At 54.7% G+C, this 27,176-nt stretch overlaps 2 protein-coding genes across 3 annotated transcripts; one reads left to right on the forward strand and one right to left on the reverse strand.

Moving 5' to 3' along the window:
- Nucleotides 1–6,406: 6,406 nt before the first annotated feature.
- Nucleotides 6,407–14,675, reverse strand: LOC142004069 (interferon-inducible GTPase 5-like). Its single transcript, XM_074981489.1, has 3 exons — nt 14,635–14,675; nt 9,398–10,069; nt 6,407–7,854 (listed from the first exon to the last, which is right to left on the reverse strand). Exons 2-3 carry the CDS (start codon nt 10,046–10,048, stop codon nt 7,237–7,239), a joined length of 1,269 nt encoding a protein of 422 aa, XP_074837590.1. The 5' UTR covers nt 10,049–10,069; nt 14,635–14,675; the 3' UTR covers nt 6,407–7,236.
- Nucleotides 14,676–15,999: 1,324 nt separating this feature from the next.
- On the forward strand, nt 16,000–26,946 carry LOC142003771 (phospholipase A2 inhibitor gamma subunit B-like). 2 transcript variants are annotated; one of them, XM_074981042.1, is made up of 7 exons: nt 16,020–16,141; nt 19,713–19,742; nt 19,846–19,935; nt 20,422–20,538; nt 24,815–24,967; nt 25,327–25,467; nt 26,259–26,946. In XM_074981042.1, exons 3-7 carry the CDS (start codon nt 19,887–19,889, stop codon nt 26,456–26,458), a joined length of 660 nt encoding a protein of 219 aa, XP_074837143.1. In that variant the 5' UTR covers nt 16,020–16,141; nt 19,713–19,742; nt 19,846–19,886; the 3' UTR covers nt 26,459–26,946. The 2 variants fall into 2 exon arrangements, with proteins under 2 accessions (XP_074837142.1, XP_074837143.1); XM_074981041.1 differs by lacking the exon at nt 19,713–19,742 and having other exon boundaries at nt 16,000–16,141.
- The last annotated feature ends 230 nt before the right edge of the window (nt 26,947–27,176 follow it).

Genomic DNA, 27,176 nt, shown 5'->3' on the forward strand with positions numbered 1-27,176 from the left:
GTCCTCCAATTTATCCAGGTCCCTCTGGATTCTCTCTCCACCCTCCAATGGGTAGCAGGTGGGGGGTGGGGTCTGGCAGGGGGCGGGGAGGGGTTCTGACCTGGGGCAGGGGGCAGATGGGGGTGGGGGGTCTGGAAGGGGGTGGGGAGGAGTTCTGACCTGGGGCAGGGGGCAGGTGGAGGTGGGAGTTCTGGGAGTGGGGCGGGGGTGAGGGTGGGGTTCTGGCAGGGGGCAGGGAGGGGTTCTGACCTGGGGAAGATGGGGGTGGGGGGGTCTGGCGGGGGGGAGGGGTTCTGACCTGGGGCAGGGCGCAGGTGAGAGTGGGGGGTCTGGCAGGGGGTGGGGAGGGATTCTGACCTAGGGAAGGGGGTGGGTGGGGATGGGGGGGTCTGGCAGGGGACAGGGAGGGGTTCTGACCTGGGGCAGGGGGCGGGTAGGGTGTCGGGCAGGGGCTTTGATCTGGGGCAGGATGTGGTTGGGGGTGGAGGGTCTGGCAGGGAGCGCGGAGGGGCTCTGACCTGGGGCAGAGGGTGGCTGGAGGGAGTGAGGCGGTGGAGGGGGGCTCCCAGCTGGGGCAGAGGGTTCGGGGTGCAGGCTGCAGCCAGGACGGCGCTCACCTCTGGTGGCTCTGGGTTGGTGGTGCAGCTCCAGAGGAGAGGACCAGTCCGTGTTCCCCCGGCTCTCCCAGGCCGGAGTGAGGAATAGAGCAACCTGTGCACTGGCCCCTCCTGCCCTGCGGGACCAGCCAGCAACACCCCTGTACAAAGCAGGAGGGGTGGGGGCCAGCCCCTCCCTAGGGGGACACCAAGGGGATGGGAGGTTCTGGGCTGGGGCAGTCCTGGAGCGTGGGGGGGTGCTGGTGCCCCCAGCCCGCCCCTCACCTGCCAGTGGAGCCTGTCACTTTCCTGTGTGGTTTTGTGAGGAGTCGTCCCATTCCTGGCACAGCCAAACCCCGACCTCGCGGTACCTTGAGCTACCAGGAAGCTGGGTGTCGAGGTGGGTGGTCCTAGTGCTTACCGGTTAGGAGGAGTTTGTGAGCAGAGAGATGGGCAGACATGTAGACAGAGGGGCAGACACAGACAGGGGCAGACACGCAGACAGATGGACAGACATGCAGACGGGGGCAGACGCGCAGACGGGGCAGACACGCAGACGGGGGCAGACGCGCAGACGGGGCAGACACGCAGACAGAGGGGCAGACACGCAGATAGAGGGGCAGACATGCAAACAGATGGACAGACACACAGACGGGGGCAGACACAGATGGGGGCAGACACGCAGACAGATGGACAGACACACAGACGGGGGGCAGACACGCAGACAGATGGGAAGACGGACAAACTCTCTCATGTCCACAGCAGGCACGTTGCAGCCCCTGGGTGCACAGCTACGAGCAGTCCTTGGGTGGTGGTGGAGAGCTGAACAGCAGCTCTCGGGGCGGCGCTGGGGTTACCAGGGCTCCCCCGGCCCTGAGGTGCTGGGAGAGAACCGCCCCCGTGGTCGCTGGTGTAATAACCTGCGTGCAAAGCGTGTCTCGTCGGGCCTGCTCCAGGGTGCCCCGCCTGCTGCTCCAGGTGTGCAGCACCTGGTGTGCCGAGTTACAAGGCTCCACTGGAGGGTGCTCGGAACACACCTTACCAAACACAGCCCTACCCCAGCGGCACGCACCGCCGTCAGCAAAGGCGAGGGTAGAGGGGAAAACCCACAGCAGTGAGGGCAATCCACAGGAACCAGCCCCCGCTAGGGACTCTGTCTCCTGGCTCTCACCTTCGAGGGCGGCCCAGATCCCATGAAAAGGGGACAACTGCCTCCCTCTCTCTCTCTCCGTGCATGGGTTCACTGCACAAGGAGAGAGAGGGACGCAGCCGCTCCGCCGAAGGGGCCCAGCCTAAGGAGCTTGGCCAGCAAAACTGCAGAGAACATGCGAGAAACCGCCCCCAGACAACCCCCCTGTTTTCACTCTACGCTGGTTTGTCGAGATGGGTGCCAGCTACGCGTCACCTCCCGTTTTCTTGGAGCATTTCTGACTCTCGCGCCTTGTTATTTGTAACAGAAAGGGAGCTGGGCTAGTCTATACACTATCCAAACAAAAAAGCAGTCAAGTAGCACTTTGTAGACTAGCAAAACAATTTATTAGGTGAGCTTTCGTGGGACAGAGCCACTTCTTCAGAGCATATGGTTTGAAGAAGTGGGTCTGTCCCACGAAAGCTCACCTAATAAATTATTTTGCTCGTTTTTAAAGTGCTACTTGACTGCTTGTTTGTCTTAGTTGTATTCACTTCAAAGCTCCGGCTTGGCTGTGAAAAAACTCGTTTTCTCCTCGTACCTAATCCCACCCAGGGGAAAACTTCCTTTGCGCTGCCTAGGTTTGTGCGTGTGGTTCTGTTAACAACCGGTGGGACGTTGCAGGAGGGGGCTGGGCGGGCAGCACAGGGGTGCATGCCCAGGACTGGGAGTCAGCGGGGGTCACCTGGGTGGTAGTACAGGCTGGTGAGAGCCCAGGTGTGCCTGGCAGTTCGCAAGTGCACACAGCGACTGGGGGCAGGTCGTGACCCGGCCAGCCCAGAGGTGCCAGCGGCCAGGCCGGGCAGAGGGCACCCACTGTGCAGCTTGGGAACGCCGCCAGCACCCACTGTGCAGCTTGGGAACGCCGCAGCTGTACGGACAGGAACCTGGAAGCTCCCGTCTGTGTGAGGGGCTGGTCCGACCGCTGCGGGGTTCCTGCCTCTGGTTCCCTCGTCCAGGGGATGCGCCAAGCGCCCTCCGTTGGGCTCACAGGAGAGCGCTGAAGCCCTGTCTGGGCACCGAAGCCCGTTCCCTCTGCACCCCCCATCCCGTGTGCCCTCTGCTCCACAGCCAGGTCCAGCCCCTCGGACACCCCCACCCCTGCCGTGAAAACCCAGGCAGACCCCTCACGCCGGTGGTGTTTTAAAGAGAGGGCTGGGGCGGTTATGGCGGTCGAGTGCCGTTTGTCGCTTCCTCGCCCGGCGCTGGCCCGGCGTCAGAGCGGCTCCTCCCATGCCGCAGGGGCCCCACACACACACGCTCACACAGAGCAGGGAGTGTCCCACATGGCAGGGACACCCCCCAGCTCGTCCCACTCAGCAGGGACACACCCGCACAAGCACACACACACACACACACACACCCCCCAGGTTTGTCCCACTCAGCAGGGACACACCCGCACAAGCGCACCCCCCCCCCAGGTTTGTCCCACTCAGCAGGGACACACCAGCACAAGTGCACACACACACACACCAGGTTTGTCCCACTCAGCAGGGACACACCAGCACAAGTGCACCCCCCCCCCAGGTTTGTCCCACTCAGCAGGGACACACCCGCACAAGCACACACACACACACACACACACACCAGGTTTGTCCCACTCAGCAGGGACACACCAGCACAAGTGCACACACACACACACCAGGTTTGTCCCACTCAGCAGGGACACACCCGCACAAGCGCACACACCCCCCAGGTTTGTCCCACTCAGCAGGGACACACCAGCACAAGTGCACACACACACACACCAGGTTTGTCCCACTCAGCAGGGACACACCAGCACAAGCGCACACACACACACCCCAGGTTTGTCCCACTCAGCAGGGACACACCAGCACAAGTGCACACACACACACCCCAGGTTTGTCCCACTCAGCAGGGACACACCCGCACAAGCGCACACACCCCCCAGGTTTGTCCCACTCAGCAGGGACACACCCGCACAAGCACACACACACACACACACACACACCAGGTTTGTCCCACTCAGCAGGGACACACCCGCACAAGCACACACACACACACACACACACACACACCAGGTTTGTCCCACTCAGCAGGGACACACCCGCACAAGCGCACACACACCCCAGGTTTGTCCCACTCAGCAGGGACACACCAGCACAAGCGCACACACACACACACCAGGTTTGTCCCACTCAGCAGGGACACACCAGCACAAGTGCACCCCCCCAGGTTTGTCCCACTCAGCAGGGACACACCCGCACAAGCACACACACACACACACACACACACCAGGTTTGTCCCACTCAGCAGGGACACACCAGCACAAGTGCACACACACACACACCAGGTTTGTCCCACTCAGCAGGGACACACCAGCACAAGTGCACCCCCCCCAGGTTTGTCCCACTCAGCAGGGACACACCCGCACAAGCACACACACACACACACACACACACACCCCAGGTTTGTCCCACTCAGCAGGGACACACCAGCACAAGTGCACACACACACACACCAGGTTTGTCCCACTCAGCAGGGACACACCCGCACAAGCGCACACACACCCCAGGTTTGTCCCACTCAGCAGGGACACACCAGCACAAGCGCACACACACACACACCAGGTTTGTCCCACTCAGCAGGGACACACCAGCACAAGTGCACCCCCCCAGGTTTGTCCCACTCAGCAGGGACACACCCGCACAAGCACACACACACACACACACACACACACACCAGGTTTGTCCCACTCAGCAGGGACACACCAGCACAAGTGCACACACACACACACACCAGGTTTGTCCCACTCAGCAGGGACACACCAGCACAAGTGCACCCCCCCCCAGGTTTGTCCCACTCAGCAGGGACACACCCGCACAAGCACACACACACACACACACACACACCAGGTTTGTCCCACTCAGCAGGGACACACCAGCACAAGTGCACACACACACACACCAGGTTTGTCCCACTCAGCAGGGACACACCCGCACAAGCGCACACACACCCCAGGTTTGTCCCACTCAGCAGGGACACACCAGCACAAGCGCACACACACACACCCCAGGTTTGTCCCACTCAGCAGGGACACACCCGCACAAGCACACACACACACACACACACACACCAGGTTTGTCCCACTCAGCAGGGACACACCAGCACAAGTGCACACACACACACACCAGGTTTGTCCCACTCAGCAGGGACACACCAGCACAAGTGCACCCCCCCCCAGGTTTGTCCCACTCAGCAGGGACACACCCGCACAAGCACACACACACACACACACACACACACCAGGTTTGTCCCACTCAGCAGGGACACACCAGCACAAGTGCACACACACACACACCAGGTTTGTCCCACTCAGCAGGGACACACCCGCACAAGCGCACACACACCCCAGGTTTGTCCCACTCAGCAGGGACACACCAGCACAAGCGCACACACACACACACCAGGTTTGTCCCACTCAGCAGGGACACACCAGCACAAGCGCACACACACACACCCCAGGTTTGTCCCACTCAGCAGGGACACACCAGCACAAGTGCACACACACACACCCCAGGTTTGTCCCACTCAGCAGGGACACACCAGCACAAGCGCACACACACACACCCCAGGTTTGTCCCACTCAGCAGGGACACACCAGCACAAGTGCACACACACACACCCCAGGTTTGTCCCACTCAGCAGAGACACACACGCATGTGCATGCACACACACAGAGACACAGACACGCCTCCCCCCAGGTTTGTCCCACTCAGCAGGGGCATCCCCCCTCCCAGGACTCGTGCCACTCAGCAGGGACAGACGCAGACACACACAGACACACACAGACCTGTGGGCTCATGTCACGTGGCAGGGACACACATACACAGACGCACCCCCCAGGGCTGGCCCCACACTGCAGGGACCTGCACAGAACTGTGTCGGCAGCAGCAGGAGAGGCCGGCTGCTGTACGGTGCCCGAGCTTGCTGGCATTACCACCCCAAGGCAGGTCAGGCAGGTGCCCGCTCCCGCCGGGGTCAGCAGGCTGAGCCCGCCCATCAGCTCCCCCCCGGTTAAAGCACCACAGCCCCTGTGCCCAGGCCAGGACACGCCGCTGGTTTGCTTGGGAGTCCCAAGCTTGCTCCCACCTCCTATCTCCCGGCTGATCCCTGGGCTAGTCAAAGCCGTCCACCCCAGGGACTGTCTGTCCCCGGCTGGGGGCCTGGTTCAGCCAAGCCCATGGGCAGTGATCTCACCGGCTTCCCTGCTGCATAAGTGCTTTGTTCTGATACTGGGGAGTAGCAGTGCTAACTTGTGGAACCCCATGCCACTGGGAATCACCAGGGTTAACCCATCAGAACAGCCAGGTGGGGTCAGAGCAAAGGGTCCTCCAGCCCAGTGTCCTGTCTGCAGACAGCAGCCAATGCCAGTGCCCCAGAGGGCGTGAACAGACCAGGGAATCATCCAGCGAGCCCTCCCCTGTCACCCATTCCCAGATCCTAGCAAAACCCAGGGGACTCCCAGCTACTGGAATCAGGGGTGTTAACCAGCCAGACTCTGACGCTGGGAATTACTGTGGTTTACCTGTGGGACTCCCTGCCCTTCGGTTATCATGAGCCACGCAGCAGCTTAATTCATGGGGTTTTATTTGCAAGAGCAGCCATCACAAAGCAATAAGAAGGCTAATAATTGCTCTAGTAGAAATGCAATTGCAGTGGCTCTCGATTATATAGAATTCAGCTTCTCTGTCCATCTCATAGCAGTGTGCTGGCTCGTTAAAGCGCTCGCGCAGGCTGCTGGGCTCATGAGAGGAGTAAATTGTTCCCCAGGAACCTGATGCTGACTGCAGCTCTGTGAGTGTTGCCGCCCCTTGCGATTCTTGCAACTGTCGGTATTTCCCTGGACAGCTTCCGGGAGTTGTGTGAGCTTGGGAGAATCTCAGTTTTTAGCTAAGCAAAGGAGGTGCTAGCCCTAGTTTTCAGTGCCTGTGCAGAACTGCAGGAAAAGGAGCCCAGCAAACTCTCGAAACAGGAGGCATGTGGAAAAAAATGAAATCTCGTGATGTTCGATGCCCACAATCGATGTTACAGGGAAATGCTTCTTCCAGCGCCTTCATTGAGCTGTAAACTGTCCGATAGTGCACAAACTGGCCATCATCTTCAGGTCTTCGAATCCAAGGCATGGTTTAAGAGGTGCCCAGAGTCTGCACCAGGCACTGGCTGGATGGTCGTGCAGGCCTGGTACTCAGGAGACAGCTGCTGACACAAGGCTGGTGGTCACGCTGGGTTACTCCCATTGAGTACCTTGGTGCGTTTTGTTGATTTCCTTGCATTACAGAGCTGTTTTGGCTCCCCTCACCAGTCCAACAGGCAGCCAGAAATTCACCTCAGGCTGGGAAATTAAAGAATGCAAGCGCTGCTTCTTTTCAGTTTGATTTGTAGCTTTTGGGAGGAGGAGGGTGTCTCAGTCACAAACACATCTGCAGATCATTTGAGCTTTTTCAGGTCTTCCTCCAAAGCGGTCTGCCGAACTCTTTCAGCATCTTCAACCACTTCATCGAGAAAGCTCGAGAGCATGCGGTAAGTAGTTAGAAAAGAGATTCCAGCCGTTAACAGGGGGCCAATCACCGGTAGGTTTGCAGTTAATCTCGGTAAACCCTTTTGTTCCTTTAGCAGCAGTTTGATTACAACATCTCTCTTTATTTCTTTTGCCCCCGGAGATCTCATAACAGCTTTCAGCTCTGCTATTGGTTTGCCACACTGTCTGGCCAGAGTAGCCAAGGAGCGGTCGTGGAGGTCGAAGTGCTTGTAGAAGCCGATCATGGTTCCTAGCAGCGGGCTAATATCACAAGCAACAGAGAGCCGCGGGATGGGAATGACGTTGACTAAAACTGATGCGACGGATATCAGTCCTCTTAGCCAAGCTGGTGTGGGTAGAGGTAACCGGTTTAAACTTTCACGGAACTGAGTGTCTTGCTTGTAATTCCTCAGAGTGGAAGCCATCGCGTGCGAGGAAGCTCCAAGGTTAAGCTGGGCCCTTCTGTCCCGTCCTCCCACCCACGCTGGTGTGGGTAGAGGTAACCGGTTTGAACTCTCTGGATTAGACCATAATTCTCATCTGTCTTCCTGTCTAATTGTTCTCTGTCTGAGTGTCAGCAAGGGATGGGTGGGTCTCAAAGTATGCAGTCCTGGCCCAACAAGGAGGATTTTGTGCTGTAATTAACCAATCTTACTGCTTTTAGGTAAACGCTCAGAACAGATTAAACAGGATGTATCTGCCATCAAAGATGCAGTTAAAATCTTACATGCTGTAACTATCTCATGGTTAAAATGGTTAGCTCAACAATTAGAATTTTCTCTTACTCCATTCCTGCATTCTATTGTAACCACTATTTTGATTGTTCTTATCATAGTAGTTGTGTTTTGCATAACACTGTGCATCGTTAGGAGACTGACTGATGTGGCTATCTCCTCCACGCAAATCTGATACATGGAGCTGACAAGTGATCCTAGCCAGTTCCGCGATTCCCCACATACTGATCGGATCATTGGGCACTTTTAGACCTCCCCCAAGGAGGGCAAAAGGTGCTGGCATCACCACCACCTTGCGTTCTGGGATGTAGTGTGGTGCATCAGGGGATGGAATGTAGCCAGACAAAGTCTCCCCCTTACAAGCCAGCTTGCTCGTTGCCCCCCCCACCGAGGAGCACACAGGGCACGGAAATGGCTGCTGACAGCACAGTCTTTGATGCCGTCATTGAGGCCCAGATATGCTAGCTTATCGTGACCCTGAGAAGCAGAAAGTACAGCTAGAAGGCTAACAGGCCAGACTGTCAACATGAGGGGGGGGGACCCTCAGAAATCACCCCAGCTGGCATTGATCAATATGATGCACACACACAATCACCCAGAAGGGGATGTGCCCCGCCCGCACAAAAGAATGTCCTGTACTCCTAAATTGCTTATCTCTTGTCTTACAAGTGCAAACTAAGTAAGAAATGCCCTTGTAACAAACTGGCATCACAAAGACAGACCAGTATGATCTGGCACCATAGATAAGAAAGAGAATACGTAACCCAGAAGGGGTATAAAAGATGGGTCCAGCAGAACTCTAACTTTGAGTGCATCTCTACCAACTACCTGCTGGTCGGGTCAGGTGATTGCCTCCCGAGGTCCACTAATGGGGACGCCCAACCTCGTATTCGTCTTTCCGTGGAATTGAGTGACCGATCCAGCTTGGCTACGCTGGTATCGAGAGACGCAGAGAGGGTAAGATACACCCATGCTAGGTCTCTGACTTTTTTTGTGCACAGCTAAAGAATTAGAGCTCTGTAACTAGTATCAAGATATCATTGTGTTAGATGATAACAGATATCTTTGTATTGGACTGTAACGTAACTTGTTAACACCTGTACTTTGCTAGCATATAAGAAGTAAACAATAGCCTTTTGTAAGCTTACGCTTATAACTGTAGCTTAATAAACTTGTAACTAGTTAAGATCCAAGCCTAACTATTTTGTTAACCCTTTTGTCACTGCAACGCAGCCGGCACAACAAAAGAACTTTAACCGTTTGGTTACTACAGCCTGGCCATGGGTGAGAGTGCTAGGAGCTGCCTCCTCTAACAGTAAAAAACTGGGTTGCTTAGGACCCAGGGGAGTACCTCACCGCACATTACCCGGCCACCGGCTAACACCCTCTCCTCATTGCGCAAGTCTTCATCCACCTTGGAGCGCACGAAATAGAACCTCTTCCCCATCCCCTCGAACTCCCGGGCCAGGTTGGCGTGGCTGCATTTGAAGCGCTCCGAAGCAACGATGACGAAGAAGTCATAATGTTTGAAGTTCACCTGCCGCAGGTATGTGCGTGCCTGAAAATTCGGGCCACCGATGCTGGGCAGCTCCCACAGCTTCACGTTGGGGTGCTGAGGATAGGGATAAACAGTTGGCTGCATTGTCGTTTCTGTTACTCCAGTGGGGGCAGCCCCGTCATCCTCTGCCATCAGTCCCCGGAGGGCATTGATGAAGGACGATTTACCAGCACCCGTCTCCCCTGTGACTGCGATGTTGAGCACGATGGAGCTGAACGACTCCAGCTTCTCCTGGGCTAGGGAAGCCACTTCAGCCCGTCCTTTGTCTTTGAAAAGATCCATGAATTCCTCAAACACCTTTATGGAGCCATTGAAGAGTTCCTTTGGGTCCAGAGCTTCCATGAGCGTGGAGACAGACTCCAGACCCTTCATGAGCGTGGAGACGGACTCCAGACCCTTCATGAGTGTGGACAGGTGCTCCAAATCCATGGCACCTACAGGAGATTCCCTCTTCCCCAGAGAAGACAAGAAAAGGCGTGTTTCAGGGTGTGTAAATGTTGCCTTAAAAGCGTCTCACATAGCAGCTTACATGCTGGTTTTAATCCCCCAGAGATGAAGCTGCTCCCCCAGATGCTGGCTGACATGTGGAGAGGCCAGGAGAAGGGCTCAGATGCTCCCAGCTCCTGGTACCCCACTACATGTGTCTGACATGTCTTCACCCTCTTCCCTCTTGCATGCCCTGTCACTCACCGTCAGTCACCCCTGCTAGTGTCCCACACTGCTTAGCTTCACCCTTTTCCCCAGCTGGGGCTCCAGCTCCTCACCTATCAGCTAGCCCCTCTCATCCCCTGCTGCAGCCCTTACCTCAACAGCCAGAGTTAAAAATAATGCTTGGATTGAATCATACACATACGACTGCACAGGACCTCAGAAGGTCTTCAAGTCCAGTTGCCTGCACTCACAGCAGGACCAAGCACTGGATGACCATCCTGGACAGATGTTTGTCTAACCTGCTCTTAAATATCTCCAGTGATGGAGATTTCACATCCTTCCCAGGCAATTTATTTCAGGGCTTAGCCACCCTGACAGGAGATTATTCCTGATGTCCAACATAAACCTCCCTTGCTGTGATTTAACCCCATTATCCTTAGAGGTTAATGAGAGCCACATTTCTCCTTCTTTTTGGTAACACCCTTTAGGTACCTGAAAGCCGTTATGTCCCTGCTCAGTCATCTCTTTTCCAGACTAAACTAACCCAGTTCTTTCCGTTGTCCTTCAAAGGCTCCGTTTTCTAGACCTTTAATCATTTGTGTTGCCTTTTTCTGGGCCTGCTGCAATTTGTTCACACCTCTCCCGAAATGTGGCCCCCCAGAAGTGGACACCAGACTCCAGCTGAGGTCTGACCAGTGTGGCGTAGAGAAGAAAAAGGACTTCTCGCATCGCTTCCCTTCTCTTTCCAGCGTTCAACCCTGGGGTCGATTTGAATGTAGGACGTGGGTGTTTTATCTGACAGCCGTCAGGCCCCTCCCGCCACACACGCTCTGTCCAAGTCACGTGTGAGCATTCAGTAGACATCTGTGCTTGTGGCAGGGCAGGCTGGAAAGGGCTTTGCTTCCCTAAACATCCCAGCATGGCCCCATCTCCACCTGGAAGGCCCCTCCATTTCACCCTGCCCCCTTCACCCCGGCCCAGGCAGGCTGGCCGCTCCTCTCCAAGGGCCCTTGCTGGGCTGGTGCTATGGCTAGGGCTGGGGTGGCCACAGATAGGACTTGAGATGGCTGGCATGCCCCGTGCTGGGAAGTGGTGGTGCTGAGGCCATGCCACCAGGTGCTTGGCCTGTGCGGATGGGGAGCTGTCAGTGCTGGGGCTGCCTGCCCTGTGCTTGGGAAGCAGGGTCTGGGGGGGCCATGCACTGCCAACCTGTCTCTGAGAGTAACAGAGAGGAAGCCGTGCTAGTCTATACACTGTCAAAACAAAAAGCAGCCAAGTAGCACTTTAAAGACTAGCACAATGGTTTATTAGGCGAGCTTTCGTGGGACAGACCCACTTCCTCCGACCATCATCAGACCTGGTCTGAGGAAGTGGGTCTGTCCCACGAGAGCTCACCTCATAAACTATGTTGCTAGTCTTTAAAGTGCTACTTGACTGCTTTTTGTCTCTGAGAGGTTTGGGGGTGTCATGAATGAATGCCTGTAAAGGGTTAACAGTGGGCTCTCTGGAAGTCCGCCAGGTAAGGAAGTGAGACTCCTGGACTAAGAACAATTCCAGTCTGAGGGGTCTTTGTCTGTGTGGCTGACGCAGAGGAGGCAGAGAGAAATGAGTGATCCTAAGCTGCTGGAGTGAGTCCAGTAAATCCCTTGGCACTCTCATAATCAGCCCTAGGCGGTGAGGGGAAAGGAAATGTTTACTTAGTTGCGATCAGGTTATGGTTATTTTGGAACTGGGACTCCTCAGGTTGGCTAATGATTGTTCTGTCCTAGGTACTCTTTAACTTCTAAACTGAATCCCAGGAAAGTAATTCTGTGCTGCAGCCAGAATGTTTTGAGTTGCTTTAATACATCTAGCGACTGTGTATGTTTAGTTATTTTCTTAGTATTTTCCATCTCTCGTTTTGTGAATGAATTATTTTTAAGGCAGTGATTTGATTCCCGTGTCCTACAGAAGGGTCCGCGTATATTCACGCCTTAGACTGAAAGGTTGGCTGCCAGATTACAGCTCTTTCTTTCCAAGCTCTCTCCTAAGGGAGGGGTAGGAGCTTGGGGTTTACCCCTCACGGAGACTGCCTGGACGGGAGGAGGCTAGAGGCCATGGGTGAAGACACAGGTCTGGGCTCTGGTGGAGGAAGGAGGCAGGAGAGACGTGGGTGGGTGGGGGTGGCCTCCCTAAGCCCTCGGTTCACCAGCCGCCCAGGCCCGTTTCGAAAGAGAAACTCTTGCTCATACTGGTGGGGATTCTGCTGTGGCAAAGGGCTAGCGGACGCGCTGCCCTCTCCCAGGGGCAGACTCCCCGCAGGGGCAGCAAGCGCAGGGCAGCCGCAGCTGGCACACAGGGGCCATGTGGAGACAAAGCTCCTGAGCCCACCAGCGCCGGCACTTGGCCACAGCACCACATGGGAGGGGCCCCAGCCTCCCCACAACCCTCCCTTCCATCCCTTCCCAGTGTTGAGGGCAGGAACCCTGGCCCTGCGGCCCACCCAAGCACGGGCCAGGGCTGGGGAAAGCAGCCTGGTCGTGGCACCCCGCTCTCCCCAGGGCTGGAGAAACCGCCACAGCCCCAGCCCCTCCACTGCTGCAGCCAGCCTGGCCTGGCCCTCCTGCCTACCCTGGAGACACTGGGGACGGGAACCACGGCCTGGAATCTCCCCTCCGCCCCCCGGCCCGAGGAGATGCCAGGACTTGGCAGTGCAGTCCTGACCCCCCACAGGTCCCCTAAGACCTCCCAGCCCCCTGCCCTGTCCCCCTGCCAAACAATGTGCCTGAATCCCCCCTTTCCCTCACTTCTGCACCCCTACGCTCTGCCCTCAGCCCCACTTCCCTTACCCCTGGGCCCTCTCTCCATTACCCTCCATCCCCTGCCCTGTCCCCCTGCCAAACACTGTGCCTGAATCCCCCCTTTCCCTCACTTCTGCACCCCCACGCTCTGCCCTCAGCCCCACTTCCCTTATCCCTGGGCCCTCTCTCCACTACCCTCCACCCCCTGCCATGAATCGCCCCAGCCAGTAAGTCTGCAGGGACGTCTGCACCCCCACACTCTGCCCTGAGGCCCCCCCCACTGAACCCTCTGTCCTTACCCCCTCCCACATCCTCACCATGCCAGCCCTGCACTCCATACTCAGACCAGTGGCCACAGCCCATCCCAACCCCCAACACCTCCACCGGCCCCCCACCAAGTGTCACCCCTGGTCCTACTGGCCTTGTCCCCCCTCCGCCCTAAACCCCCCACCCCTACAACCCCCCACTGCACGCTGGGCCGGGTCCCCACTCCCTTGCCCTGGCTCCAGCACCCCCATCCCTTGTCCTGAGCCCCCCACAAACCGCTGCCCTCAGTTCTGCACCCCAGGCTGGAGCTCTCTCACTACCCCCCTGTCATGAGGAGCGCCCGCCCCCCAACAGTGCGGGGGTTACAACAGTACCTCAAAACCACTCCTGCTACTTTCACTCCTGCATCACACCACAAGGAGCCACAGCAGTCACACAAACCTACAATGTGATTCCTTCTCAATACCTTCCAGACAAGCGACACAACACACACACCGAGGAGGCTCTATTCTTCCCCACTCAAAGTTAAGCGACTTGCACTTGAAAAACTCACAGAAACTTTTGCAAAATGCCTAAAAAAATAAAGAACCATTTTTTGCATCCAACCCCACTTCCAAAGAAGGACACAATCAAGAGTTGTTGAAACTGCAACACAGAAACCACATTGACTGGAAATGCGGAGCCACAGACAAATGGCTCCTTGAGCTGATGGCAGTGAAGACTGCAGCCACAAGGCAGCAGATTGCAGCTCTTGGAAATGAAACTCAAGAGCACAGAGATACTCGACTGCAAACACAGAGAACAGGACACTCGGCAGGTCGAGGAAACGAAACCGAGGCACGCAGAAAAGCATGACTTCAAAGAGATTGCATAAGCCAGTCAACTCCTTGAGCCCAGGAGCCAGGAATCTATTACTCTGTGTAGAGGCAAAGGTGTTGGTATAAAGTAAACATCAAGTTCTGGGAAGCCCAGATATGGGGCTTTCTTCACCTCCACACTGGCTCCAGGCCAGCTCTGGGTTTTAAATCTCTGGCAGAATAAACAGCCCTAGCTGGTGGTTGTATTTTATTGTGTGTTCAGGGGCAGGTGAGAGATTTCTGCTGTCCCTAACGCCTGGCTGTGGGGCCTTGTAAATCTTAGGAGCGGGCTTTGGGTTTTACACAGTATGAAATCGGTTCCTCGGTACTGTCCCCCACTCAGCACAGCCGCTCTTTGCAATCCTGCCTTGCCCTACCCGGCCCCTCCAGGTCCCTCCTGGGCTCCTCATCATTCTCCTTGTGCCCCCCTCACCCTCAAAGCCCTTTCCTCCCCAGCTACCTCCAAGCTCTTTCCTTGTTGCAGCAGGAGCAGCTCCCAGCTTTCTTCTGTGACGAGTGGTGAGGACAGTGCAGACAAGTGCTGGCGACGTGAGCTCCTGTCGCGTTGATTCAGGCCAGGGGTGGTGTGTAACGTAGGCAAGGGAGGGCATTGCCTTCCCAAAACTGCCAACACTCCCTGGCCGCTCGGGAGGAGTGGGGCTCCAGCGGGGCAGGCCCGGCCCTCCAGGTGGCCAGGAAGGATCAGACGGGTTGGGGTGTGCTTGGTTCCATGGATGGGAGGGGGAAATACTGTGAAGGTGCAGGGCCTCGGCATGGAAGGGACGGGGCCTCAGGGTGGAAGGTCCCGTCCAGCCCTTGGATTCAATGATTCTATGAGCAAGGAAAAGAAAGCGGAGATGCCCCAAGACACCCCCGACTCTCTCTGCCCCGCTGCATTCCTGGCACCTTCAGGGCGAAGGAAGCAGCACTGGACTTGGGGTGGGGAGGAAAGGGGGCAGATATGGGAGCTGAGCTAAGAGTTTGGCCAGTGACGTGCTGAAGCTTGTGCTGAGTAACCCTGGCCTGGTGTCTAACGGAGATTGTTTTATTCGGTGCTGTTTCTTCTGCTAGTCATTTCCAACCTCTACAGCTTCTCATTTACCTCTTTGTAGCTAATTAATTTGTTTGCAGAAGCTGGGGTGGTGGAACAGACGTGCCTGGGAGACTCCACTTGAGGTGATAAGACGGGCATATACCAAGTCTGGTTGTGGCAGACTTCATATCTGCTTTTGCTGTCTTTGCAGGAGTTGGGCAAGGCAGGAAACATACTCCTTTGTTAGCACCTGCACCTAGGGTGTACATCACCATGTGTTCTGACCAAGGCTGGTGAGAACCAGTGGACATAGACATGGCCAGCTGCAGTCGCACACACCCTCAGGGTGTGGTGTGCTTGTTGGCGGCGAGCAGTCGTGGGTGGGTGCTCCTTTTTGCAGGTCATTGGAAGGCACCTAAGGCTGCAGGGCTGGGGTGGGTAGTGCCATTAGGTACACAGGCCCGGATAGGATGTGGGGGGTGTCACAGTGCTGTGGGTGGGGGCAGGACTGCACACAGGAAATGAGTCACCTCTGCCAAAGATGAACATGGGGATTTTTCAGTTTCTCTCTCATGTCAGAGCGTACGGCTAAGCACAAGTGCAGGCCTCCCAGGCTCAGCGTCCTACCCCTGAACGCCTTCCAATCACCATAACCAGCCGCTCCACGCCCTGGGAGGGGGCACACCGGGATGGGAAGAGGCGGGGAGGGAGAGTTTGGGGCAGGGAAGGAGCCAGGGGCAGGGCCTGGGGCGGAGCAGGGGTTAAGCCTCTGGCTTGAACTGAGGAAGTTGGTGCTTCCACCCCTGAGCCCGTCTATAAAAGGAGGAGTCACGCTCACGACAGATAGTTTGTGCGTCTTGTCCTATTCACAGATCTGCCTCCTGCTCCACTCCGAGCAAACGCTACCCATTCTGCTACCTCCGAGGAGACTTTGGTAAGTGACACCCTTCTGGTCTATGGCTGCTCTCACTGCTATGCCTTGCTGCCTTCCCAGGGATCCTGGTTCCTAGCCCATAAGAATGCAAACAAAGGCAAGAGCCAGCGGCAAGGGGGGTAGCTGAAGGAGAGAACCACTGTGGTGGTTTGATCATAAGAACATCAGAACGGCCAGAGCAGGTCAGACCAAAGGCCCATCTCACCCAGTGTCCTGTCTGCTGACAGCAACCACCACCAGATCCTTGAAGAGAGTGAACAGAACAGGGAATCAGCAAGTGGTTCCTCCCTGGTCACCCATTGTCAGCTTCCAGTAAACAGAGCCTGGGACCCCATCCCTGCCAATAGCCAATGATGGACCTGAGCCCCAGGAGTATATCTGGCTCTTTTCTGACCTCTGTTAAAGTCCTGGTCTTCACAGCCTCCTCCAGTCACCTGTCCTTGGTAGGAACTGTGGAAGAAGTAAATTATCTGCCTCCTGCTTTTCGTCAGGGTGCCCACAGCGAGGTTTTGGGTTTCAGTTGGAGGTGCACATCCACTCCTTTGTATACAGGTTCTTTGTTAGCTAGCAAACCCCTATGGCTGCATCCCCCCATGCAACACAGGAAGGCTGCTGCATTCGTAGGGGTTAAACTCCAGAGAAAGCCCCGAATGGTAAAGTCTGTGGAGCAGGGATCAGCAACCCCCGGCACAGGAGCTGATTTTCATCGGCACTTGAAGCAGGAGCTCAGCCCCCCATGCAGCCGGGAGTTTGCTCAAAACCAGGCTGCCTGGGGATTAACAAAAGCCCAGCTTATGCTACCAACCTCACCTCCGTGGTGAAGCTCTGCAGCTTCATTTGTTTCTTAATGAAGCTGTAGAAAGTAATCAGTGACTTTTAAAAGTGCCACCGGCACTTGGACTGCACATAGACGTCCAAAGGCCAAATTTCAGCCCCCCGCTGGGGAAGTTTGTGACCCGTGAGGAGACCGTACAGAGGCAGCAGAGTGCAAGGAACGTTTTCTCTTCCTCAGCCAACAAGGAGTTTACTCAGACGCAGAGAATTTACAACTAAACTGGAGCACAGAGGAAATGCAATCGACCGTATCACCCCAAACAGCTCTTCGAACTCGTTACCTGGGAATCCTGTTGTCCCCCGGCGTGGGGTGGGGGAACAGAGGTGGAAAGCTGTTTACTGTCTGGCTACTTGCCTGTTATGCAGTAGTTCATCTTTCTGGCTTAATGTCAACACCTTTAGCTCCCCTGAGGCTTGGTCTGCACTAGAGCTCACAGTCGATTGCAGATACCCACTTCCAGCTAACGCAATTATGTAGTTAGACACAACATACCTGCAATCAACTGTAAGATCTCTCCTCTCTGAGGCAGGTTGATGGGAGTGTTTTTCCCAGCCACCTTCCTTACTCCTGGCGAGAGATTGAGTTCGCGCGTCCTTCCCAGGCCCCGGGGGTGGGGAAGCTACTTGTGCAGGGCATCGAAAGTGGGTCTTACCCACAAAAGCCCCTGACCTGCTAAATGTGTTAGTCTTTATGGTGCCACAGCACTGCTGCTTGTTTCTGTAACAGTTTCCCCTCTGCAGCCAGGCAAGGCGGCCAAGGGTGCAGGGCAGGGGTGGGTGGTGCCATTAGGTGAAGTACATGGGTCTGGACTGTACCCTGGGATGTCACAGCACCAGGGGTGGAGGGCAGCCTGCGTGACAGGAATAGCCTTAGATTGGCTGATCCCCAAGGAAAAGTGGGCCCAGAAACAGCCTGGAAACAATTAGGCTGGACCAGATCCTTGCAAAGATGGAGAGAGCATGGCCGGCAGCTGGGCTTCTTCAGCCTTGACATAACCTTGAAGAATGACTGTGTCTCTTTAAGACACGATCCCGTCAGGAAGGAGAAAATTTTCTGCCCTGGTTAGGAACACAGGAAAGATCTGCCAAGCTCAAATTATCTCCCTGTCTGTAAGCATGTCCCTGGGTCTATGAGCTGGGGTGCTGTTTAAGATTCCTGGGGTGGGTGGTTGGGGGAAGGGTAGAAACTTTATCCACGATATTGAAACTGTAAACAGGGATATTTTCTACTGCTCCATCGTCCACTTTCACTTGCCAAATTAGCCAGCCGTTGCTCGATCTATTGAAGCACAACCCTTTTGTACTCACGTGCTACCTAACAGCCCTTGCAAAGAAATCTGTTCTTTATTTGTACAGACACCCCCTGAAGCTCTTCCCCTTTCATGTAAATGATCTGTAAAGAACATGCTCCTGCTTCCACATGCCCTATATCAACATTTCTGTTTCTTTAACACTACGGTCTACACCCTTCAAAAGAACAGCTCTCTGCAGTAGACGTGAATGATGTGTGTGAGCAGCACAGATCTATAACCAACACGTTTTGGCAGCCAAATCTCACCAGTTAGTCAGAGTTCTGTTCACGGGAGGGTTTTATGAGCAGCTACGATAAATGCAAAGAGTTAAGCTGAAGGGGGTTCTTGGTGCGTTGCTGTAAGGGTGGGCCAGCAAATCTCATCTCCCCGAGATTCACTGGTTGTACGTGACTTTGTGAGACTCCACCATCCCCAGGAAGGTTAAACAGTCAGTACAACTGGGGAGCAGAGTATTTATCCTCTGGTAGTGGAGATCCAGCAGAAAGCTGCAAAAGAGCAGCTCGAGGGGAGGAGTTGAGGAGCTGCGTCGCCTCAGAAGGTATCTGGGAAAAGGGCCCTAGAAAACTGACCCACTCTGGGGAGATGTTCAGAGAGGGTGGGTTTTTCCCTGCCCTGGCCTATTGTTGACAGAGCCATTGTTGACTGAGGAACGACTCCCACCGACAGAAGCAACAGGCTATAAGAGCACGTGGGACAGTGTTCCCTGTAAGCTGAGTGCTTGGGCGGCCGCCAAGGAGAGATGCAGGTGCCATCCAGCTGAGCACCCCCAGCCAGTGGTGTGTGATTCTATTTGGTGGTGTACATCTGCACATTACCTGGTGCACATAAAATTTATTCTGCTCATGTCACCATGGGAAGCTAGGGCAGATCATTCTGAAATCTCCAGCAGGAATATCCTGACCTAAGTCCCAACTTCTCCCCGCAACTCGTCAACACACACACACACACTCTTCCCCTCAGCCTGTCTGTTTCAGGAAAATGAACTTGAAAAAAAGGGCTGCAGAAGATCCCAACCCTGCAATCAACTCCACCAGATACACCTGTGTTCCTACTGGCTGAACACAAAATAGCTGCTCAGGGAGGGCAGGAAGGAGAAGAGGGAGCCACATGGCTCCTGGCTATTGAGGGGTGTGGGGAGAGAACTAAGCAATGGAAGCAGCTGGCAACGTTCTCACTTCCAACAGGTGAAGCACACGAGCAAGCAGCTCCCAGCTGTATGAAACTCCAGCCCTTCCCTGCCCTCCCTAAATGCCACCTTTGCCCATGAGAGCAGCCTGTTTTGTTTTCCTCTGCTGAGGGAGCAGCCTGTTTCATTCTGCTTTTTTTGATCTTATGTTTTATTATTCTGGAGAGTCAGAAGTAAGTTGTGCTATTCTGCAACCTTCCAGCAGAAGGATTTGATATTTGTTTCCATCTTTTCCAAGGGATTGCTGGGACCATATCAACCACAAAAGGTTCAGACTGTGGCTACCCCAGAACTGTGGAAAATGGCTCTGTTGTTCCACCACTCCGTGAATGGCTCCTGCATGTGCAACCTCTCTTCTGCTCTCATTTCAGCCCATCTCTAATAAGTCCCTGAGCTACTGTTCCCCATCACCATGAAGGCTTCTCTTGCCATCTTCATCCTTGCAGCTCTCCTGGCTACGGGTGAGTCAAGGATTTTTTGCCTACGGGGTTTGAAGTTCTGACTTCTCCAATGTCACAAAAGCCCAGCACACCTGTTGTATGAAATGGGTAATTAAAGAGCTGGTGACTGGCAGCAGCATGATGGTGGGGGCGGGGGAGGGCTGAGCGAAACAGATGTCTCCTGCTTCTGTGTAAGAAGTGAAACGGTTCTGAAGCTGGGAATCGATGAATCACTGAAAACTTGCTGTGACTAGTTTCCCAGCAGAGCCACACCCAGAAGAAGTAACTTTGGAACACGGGTCTTGCACTCCATATTTGCCTGAAAGGAGACAGATTTCCATCTGCAGAGTGGGCGAGACACTAGGAACTGGCGTTCTGTCCAATCCCTGATGGGGGGGGTCTGATGCTGTAGCCCACTGGAGTTAGTGGGGCCACTCCCCAGCTAGGGTGACCCAAACCCAGGGGAGGGAGAAATCCCAGTGGCTCATGTCCTGTCTCCCTCTCTAGGGGCCTGTCTGCAGTGTCAGGTTTGCAGTAATACCGGAACCAGCTGCACAGGCGATGTGCAGACCTGTGCCGCTGGCAACGCCTTTTGTGCTTCTACTCTGACAGAAGTGAGAACACGTAAGTGAGATGGACCCTAACCTGACTGACACAAATGTGGCAAAGTTCCGGCCACGTCCCATGGGTCCTGTGCTTCTAGACAGTGATTGTCTGCCTCAGAAGCTCACTGTGACCCTCCACGCTGCCTCTTTCTAGAGGCCAGGGTCACAGCTTACCGAGCCAGCCTCATCACTGTGAAACCCCTCAGTAATCCTGCCCCCGCTTTCCCACAGCAGACTTTGTGTGGTCTGGGGAGGGTCAGGGGGAGCCTAAGCCCACCCTCTACTCTGGGATTCTGGCCTAGGGACTCTGGAAGTGGCAACTGATGGGGTTTCTCCCCTCGCCCCAATACAACAGCCTTTTCCCTGGGCCAGTTCCTCAAACACTCTGTATGAGGGTGTGGTGACAGAAGACCCCCTTGAGAAGTTTCCTAATGTTCCCATCATGCCACTGACACCCATCTTCTTGATCTCTGGAGTTCCCCACCGCTCGGTCCTGCTAAGCCCGATCCTCTGGTCTCCCCCAGCCAAGGCACACTTGGGGTTATCACCCCCAGGAGAACAGAGCACTGTTCAACCACAGCTTTGGGTAGATGCAGTTCTAGAGCAGAGCACCCCGGCAATTGACCCCCAGCAGGGATCAAACCCCCAATAAATCCACCTCTCTCTCTGGAAAAGATTTACATAGGGAAGGCTCATTATGAAAGCCCCTCTATCAATGAAAGGGAGATCTAACACTTTACACTGGGCTTGATTAGAAACACGGGAGTTTTTATTAGGCAAAATAGTAGGATTGAAATGGTTCTAAGAAAACAGTCAGATCAAAGTGAGTTACCCAATCAAACAAAAGAAAACACATCGCTCTCCCTTGGGGAGTGAATTCCATTGTTCTCTGTGGTCGTGTCTACACTATCCCAAAACTTCGTAATGGCCATGCAAATGGCCATTTTGAAGTTTACTAATGAAGCGCTGAAATACATATTCAGCACCTCATTAGAATGCCGGCGGCTGCGGCACTTTGGAATTGATGCAGCTTGTCCAGACGGGACTCCTTTTTACCAGGTTACCTATCTGCTGATACCCAGATCTGTGGCTGAAGAGCTGCTGTTAGGAATAAGGGGATTTTGAAGTTAGTGGGGTCCTTTTGAAAAGGAGCCCCGTCTGGACGAGCCGCATGGTGGTGAGCTGCAGCAATTTCAAAGTGCCGCGGCCACCAGCATTCTAATGAGGCGCTGAATATGCATTTCAGCGCTTCATTAGTAAACTTCGAAATGGCCATTTGCATGGCTATTTTGAAGTTTTGGGATAGCGTAGACATAGCCCGTGTGTAAAAGGAGACTCCAAGATGGAAGGCGTCACACAAGTGAATCACCTGTACCTGTCCCTCTTAGAACATCAGCCATTGCCTCCTCACTGGGCTGAAAGTAGACTGCAAAGTTCTTCAGATGTGGATTGACATCCATTAAAGGCCCTTTGCTGGTCTGAGGTCTTCACAGAGACAAACATTTGGAATGAAAACATGGAGACAACCCTTACAACTGCAGCTACAAAAATGACACATGCACAACAACAGGATTTACCGACCCAGCAGGTTGTAACATTAAAAAAGATAGGTTACCAGCCACATTTTCTCCCAAACATTTTTGAGCATATTTATATTCATAACCCATTGTCTATAAAGTTTGGGGGCCCTTCACATGCTCCCCTGCACCCTTCTAGTATCTGAGAGAATCTTTTCTCATTCAGCACATGCACTTTGTCCTCAGGTCTCCAGCAACCACACATCCTCCTCTCAGTCCTTCGCTCTTCTCCTTCCCTCACCTTTACCTGAGGGGAAGCCTTTTAAAGTAGCCCAGCAAGCACCAGTTGGCTGCAGATACCTGAGTAGTCACCTTCTTCTGGCTAGCTCTTAATTAGTTTCTGTTGCTTGCCTTGTGGCAGCCGTCTCTGGCAGTTTACTCAGGAAACAGAAACCCATTCACCTAGCACCTGTATGTCTGTCCTCCACTGAACTCCTGTGGCGAGCTGCTGTGGGTCTGTCACATAGAGGACAGGTTGTGGAGCTAGAACTCCTGGGTCCTCTCCTAGTCCCAGCTGTGGGAAGACAGTTGGGTGGATGGGTCTAGCCAGGGGGTGACAGTGAGCCAGGATGTCTGCGTTCTCTGCCATTCTGGATGAAGTAGCTCCTGGAAGAGGATTGAGGATCAACACTTCAATGCCGAATGCCCAGGGCTCTCCACGGAGCCTGGGTGATGGGACTGGACTCCCCATACAGTGCATGGAGAGTGGGAGATGCCTAGCACGGGAACCACAAGTGTGGTGTATTTGAAGCCCCTTTCCCCTGAGTTCAGCATCTGTGACCCAGAAACACGGAGCAGCCAGGAGCCTCTTGCTGGGAGTCCGGCTTCTAAACCACGTCAGCGCTTCCCTGGTGGGTGGGGTGAGCTATGCTAAGACCACAGTGGCTGGAGCTTCAGACATAGAAGAGCCAGTTGCAAACTTCTCTCTCCTTCCGCTGGACTGTGGAGCTTCTCATCTTGCAGCTCCTTGGCTCATTTTGCTAACATTGTTTTGCAAACGTTTTATCCATTTACACATTCCCAGCTGCTGGGAATTCTGGGGTGGAGGGTGGTTCAGACCAGACTTATTCAGTGACAGTAGGTGCTCAGCTGCAATGAGGTTCATCTTTCTAACCATTAAAGCATAAACTGTCAACAGCGTGTGGCCAGTATTGCAGCATGAATAGCCTTAAATCAAACCCGCATATGTTCGACAGCAGCATTTCTGCTGCTTTGCCAGCCTGTGCCTTTCTCTGTTGCAAGGAAATTCCATGAGTGAGTGTTTGGTGAAACTGACCTTTTTAAACATGTGCAGGTTGAGCCCGTGGAATCCATCACTCTCTCGCCCAGTAACATCCATAATCCAACACGATCTTAGCTGGATATTTACCCATCATGGATGTGGCCAAGTTTCCCACAGCTCCATAAAGTTTGTTTCCAGCCACCAGCCCTGGCTCTCAGTGTTCTGAAAACAGCCCATTTATTCCAGCCAAGCGTCCTCCCTTTTAACCCATTACTGAGCTGCTAGAGAACCGGCCCTCTTATCCCGGTGCTGCTTAAACGCCTTTGGGGAGGAACCTTCTCCGAGGATCCGTAAAAGTCTGAGGGCCTCGCACCTACTTGCTCAGCTTTGCCCACCTCAAACTATTCTCATAGCGGGGCAAGGGATGAGCCAGCCTGGTTTTTCCCACACTCCTCTGGGGGTTGGATATTTCTGTCCTTTTCTACCAGTTTCCCTGGCCCTGAAGTGAGGCTGGTCAGCTTGTAATTGCGAGGTCACCTCAGGCACCTTTTAGAAAAATCCCCCTGGCATTAGCTACACACTAGTCCGGGGTGGGCGATAATTTTCGCAAAGGGGCCACTCCACAAATTTTGGCACTGGTCGCAGGCCGACTCTTGGCCCCACTGAAAGGGGCGGAGCCTCAGGCAGAAGGGGTGGGGCTGGGGGCTACAGAGAGAGACGGGGGGGGTGAGCATGAAAGACAAACTGTGTGGGAGAGACAGACTTTGTGACAGAGACTGAGTGTGTGCTGCAGGGTGTATGTGAGAGTGGCTGTGTGTATGGCACAGAGGTGAGGGTGTGGGACAGTGACCCAGTGTGTGCGCTGGCTGCTGCTGGGTAAGATTCTGTGAGAAGCTGCCCTCTGTCTCTGTAAGGGGAATCTGTGTCTCCCCGTCCCCTGCTCTGCACTCTGCAGGGAGTCACTGGCCATCCAGGCTTCCGACTGGAGCAGCTCCACTGTGTGTCTCCCTCTGCCCGATCTCTGCTCTGCACGGAGGGAGCACGGGCAGGGGAACACGCTGATTTTAGCATGACTCCCCTCACTCTTCTCCTCCTCTACACGGCGAGCAGGAGACTCCCAGGAGCAGATCGGCAGCTGAGGGAACAAGGTGGGAGGAGGAGGCGCTGAACACATGCTGCCGGCTGTAAGTGTGCATGCTCTGCTCACCAGCTGGGCGGGCTGGAGAGAAAGGCACGGTGGGGCCTATGCAGGCCTGGGAGCTGGTTTGGCCCAATAATTGCACTGGTCTTCCAGGGCAAAGGCTGGTTTAAGCAGTAGGATACGTACCCCGGGAACAGCTCAGTGATTTCCCATTGAGTTCCTTCAGAACTTCCTTCCGCCTCCCTGGGGTCTAGTTTCCCCCTGGGCAGTGCCAGGGTAACAGCGCCTGGCTGTGCCCGTGCAGAGGTGAGGGGTTGGGAGTGGATGGAGGATCAATATGTCTTCTCCTGTGCAGTGGGAACGACAACCCCAATCACGTTAAAGAAGTGTGCAACATCTGCTGACTGCCAAGCCAGCCCCATCAGCATCAATTTTGGAAATGGAAACTCAGCGAGGTCGATTATTGCCTGCTGCACGGGAGACGGCTGCAGCCCGGCCCCCATTACAAGTACATCACCATCTCTGCCTCTCCTCCCCCATCCCGCGGTGCCTCCTGCTGCTTCGAACCTACCCCGTGTTAATATCCCGGGCCTGAGCCTCCTGCCCTGCAGGGGGCGCCCCTTGAACGACACAGAGCCCCTGGGTGGGTGGGGTTTAGTGGTGTGAATCTAGGTGAGTCCCCTGCGGGTGGGATCCCGGGCTCCCTGCTGCAGCCCTCTGCCCCGCTGCCTCCTGGATCCCCTGAGCTGCAGCGCCCCCTGCAGGGGTACCCAGGGCTCAGCTGTGCTGCCCCCAGCTGATGCCCCTGCCCCAACACCTCCTGAGCTTCATCCCTCAGCTGACTGCGTTTGCTCTGCTCCTTCCCAGTGCCTGCGCCTGACACCAAACCCAATGGCCAGCGGTGCCCAGTCTGCAGCGCTGTGAGTCCTGGTCCATGCAATGAAATGTTCATCAATTGTACCGGATCAGATACCCAATGCATCGAGATGACTGTGACTGTAACAAGTGGTAATGGCCGTTCTTCTAGTCTGGGTTTATTTTCCCGTTGTTTGGCTCGATCACACTTCAGGGTAAATGCACCCGTGTTCCCCCGCTGCTCTTATTCCAAACACCAGCTCCGGTGGTTTCCCCTCTGTTTGCTGAGTTTGAACTGTACGCTCTGTGTTGTAGGGGCCAGTTCAGGATTTGGAGCCCCGGTGTGTCAGATTCTGCACAGATACCTGCCCGGGCCCAGAGGCACTGAACAAGCTTATAGTGACAGCCCTTCCTCCCACCAGCCTGTGATTTAAACAGAGCAAAAAAGAATATTCTCCCCATCTCACACCTGGGGAAATGGAGGCACAGAGTCAGGAGGAGCCCAAGGGCACACAGGAAATCGGTGGCGGAGTTGATAATTGAACCTACTTTGCTGACTCCCATTGTGGTGCCCTAATTCTCCAGAAAACCTCGTAGAGACACCCCTTCCCCTGCTTCCCTCCTTCCCCAGCAGTGAGCTGCTGCTTTGCTAGATGACTGGTAGGGCTAAGAGAGGCCTGACCCACTCTGCATGAGCTCCAGCCTGGAGGTGCCGGTGAGTTGTTTAAGGAGGCAGAGTGCGTCTGTATCAAGCATAGCAGAAGGGGGAGACCATCCAGGGTGAGTGAGGCTGTGGGGAGGGGAACAGCTGGGGAGACAGAGGCAGTGAGTGCCCTGGGTGGGGCTCTGAGGAGCAGAGGAGAGGCAGGGAGGCCATCGTATCCCAAACCAGCCCAGGTGTGGAACTGTTCCCTGACCCTCACCCACGTTTCCTTCCCGCGCAGGTGGCGCAACCGTCTCCTCCACCCTGAAGGGCTGCGCTAACGAGGTCGCCTGTGCGCAGGGAGAAGCAGTTGCAAGCAGCTTCGCAGGGGTCGGTGGAACGGCGACTCTGAAATGCAAAGCGCCGGGTACAGCTCCAGGACTTGCCGGGCTCCTCGGCCCAGCCCTGGCCGGGCTCCTCTTGCTGAAGTTCTCCTTCTGATTTCGCATCCTACCCAATGGCCAGGCCGCACTCAAGGACACCCTGGCCCTGGTACCTGCCCCTCTCGGCAGCCGCTCTCCCTTCCAGGGGTTCCTGGCTGCATTCGTGTCCCCTTTATAGTATTGTGCTACAACGAACCAAACTCGTCAAAGGGGTTTGCTTTATTTCGATGGGCAGAATTCTAACGGAAGTAGGTGGGGACTCCCAGACATTCCTGCATCTTAGAGCGACCCCCGAGTGGTGGACTCTGGGGGACATTTCTCAGTGGTGAATCTTTTTCTATCGAGGCTTGGCCAAATTTCAGGTTTTTACATCAGTGGAGAATAGTCGCATTTCCTTTAAGAATTTTTCATGATTTGATCCATTTAAATTTTCATGCTTGTGGGAAATGATGGTGGGCAAAAATGATCATAGCAAATCAGATTTAAATATATAACAAAGTGACAATCAATTATTGTTTTTAAATTAAATATCCTCCAATAATGTTATTAATCAATGTCCGGAAATCTATGTCATGATTTCCTTCTTCATTTAATGAAGTGTAGTAGTAGCAGCATCCTTCAGTCTACGTAGACTATGGAACGCGCCCTTCGTAGTTCCGTTTGGCATCCTCATTTGCAGCATCGGCTGTGACTGTGAAGACCCACACGAGAGTGACAGTCCTTGCTACAACTGTTGCATATGTAATGGGTGTCTGGCAGGTCCTTGCTGTGCTTTC

This window comes from Carettochelys insculpta, chromosome 30 (assembly GCF_033958435.1).
Source record: "Carettochelys insculpta isolate YL-2023 chromosome 30, ASM3395843v1, whole genome shotgun sequence".
NCBI lineage: Eukaryota > Metazoa > Chordata > Testudines > Carettochelyidae > Carettochelys > Carettochelys insculpta.

Coding starts and splice junctions, on each gene's coding strand:
- LOC142004069 (XM_074981489.1), bottom strand. CDS start 10,048: ATGGATTTGGAGCACCTGTCCACACTCATGAAGGGTCTGGAGTCCGTC. Junction 7,855..9,397: donor GTGAGGTACTCCCCTGGGTC/CTAAGCAACCCA, acceptor TGAGAATTATGG/TCTAATCCAGAGAGTTCAAA.
- LOC142003771 (XM_074981041.1), top strand. CDS start 19,887: ATGAAGGCTTCTCTTGCCATCTTCATCCTTGCAGCTCTCCTGGCTACG. Junction 24,968..25,326: donor CAGCCCGGCCCCCATTACAA/GTACATCACCAT, acceptor GCTCCTTCCCAG/TGCCTGCGCCTGACACCAAA. Junction 25,468..26,258: donor GACTGTGACTGTAACAAGTG/GTAATGGCCGTT, acceptor CTTCCCGCGCAG/GTGGCGCAACCGTCTCCTCC.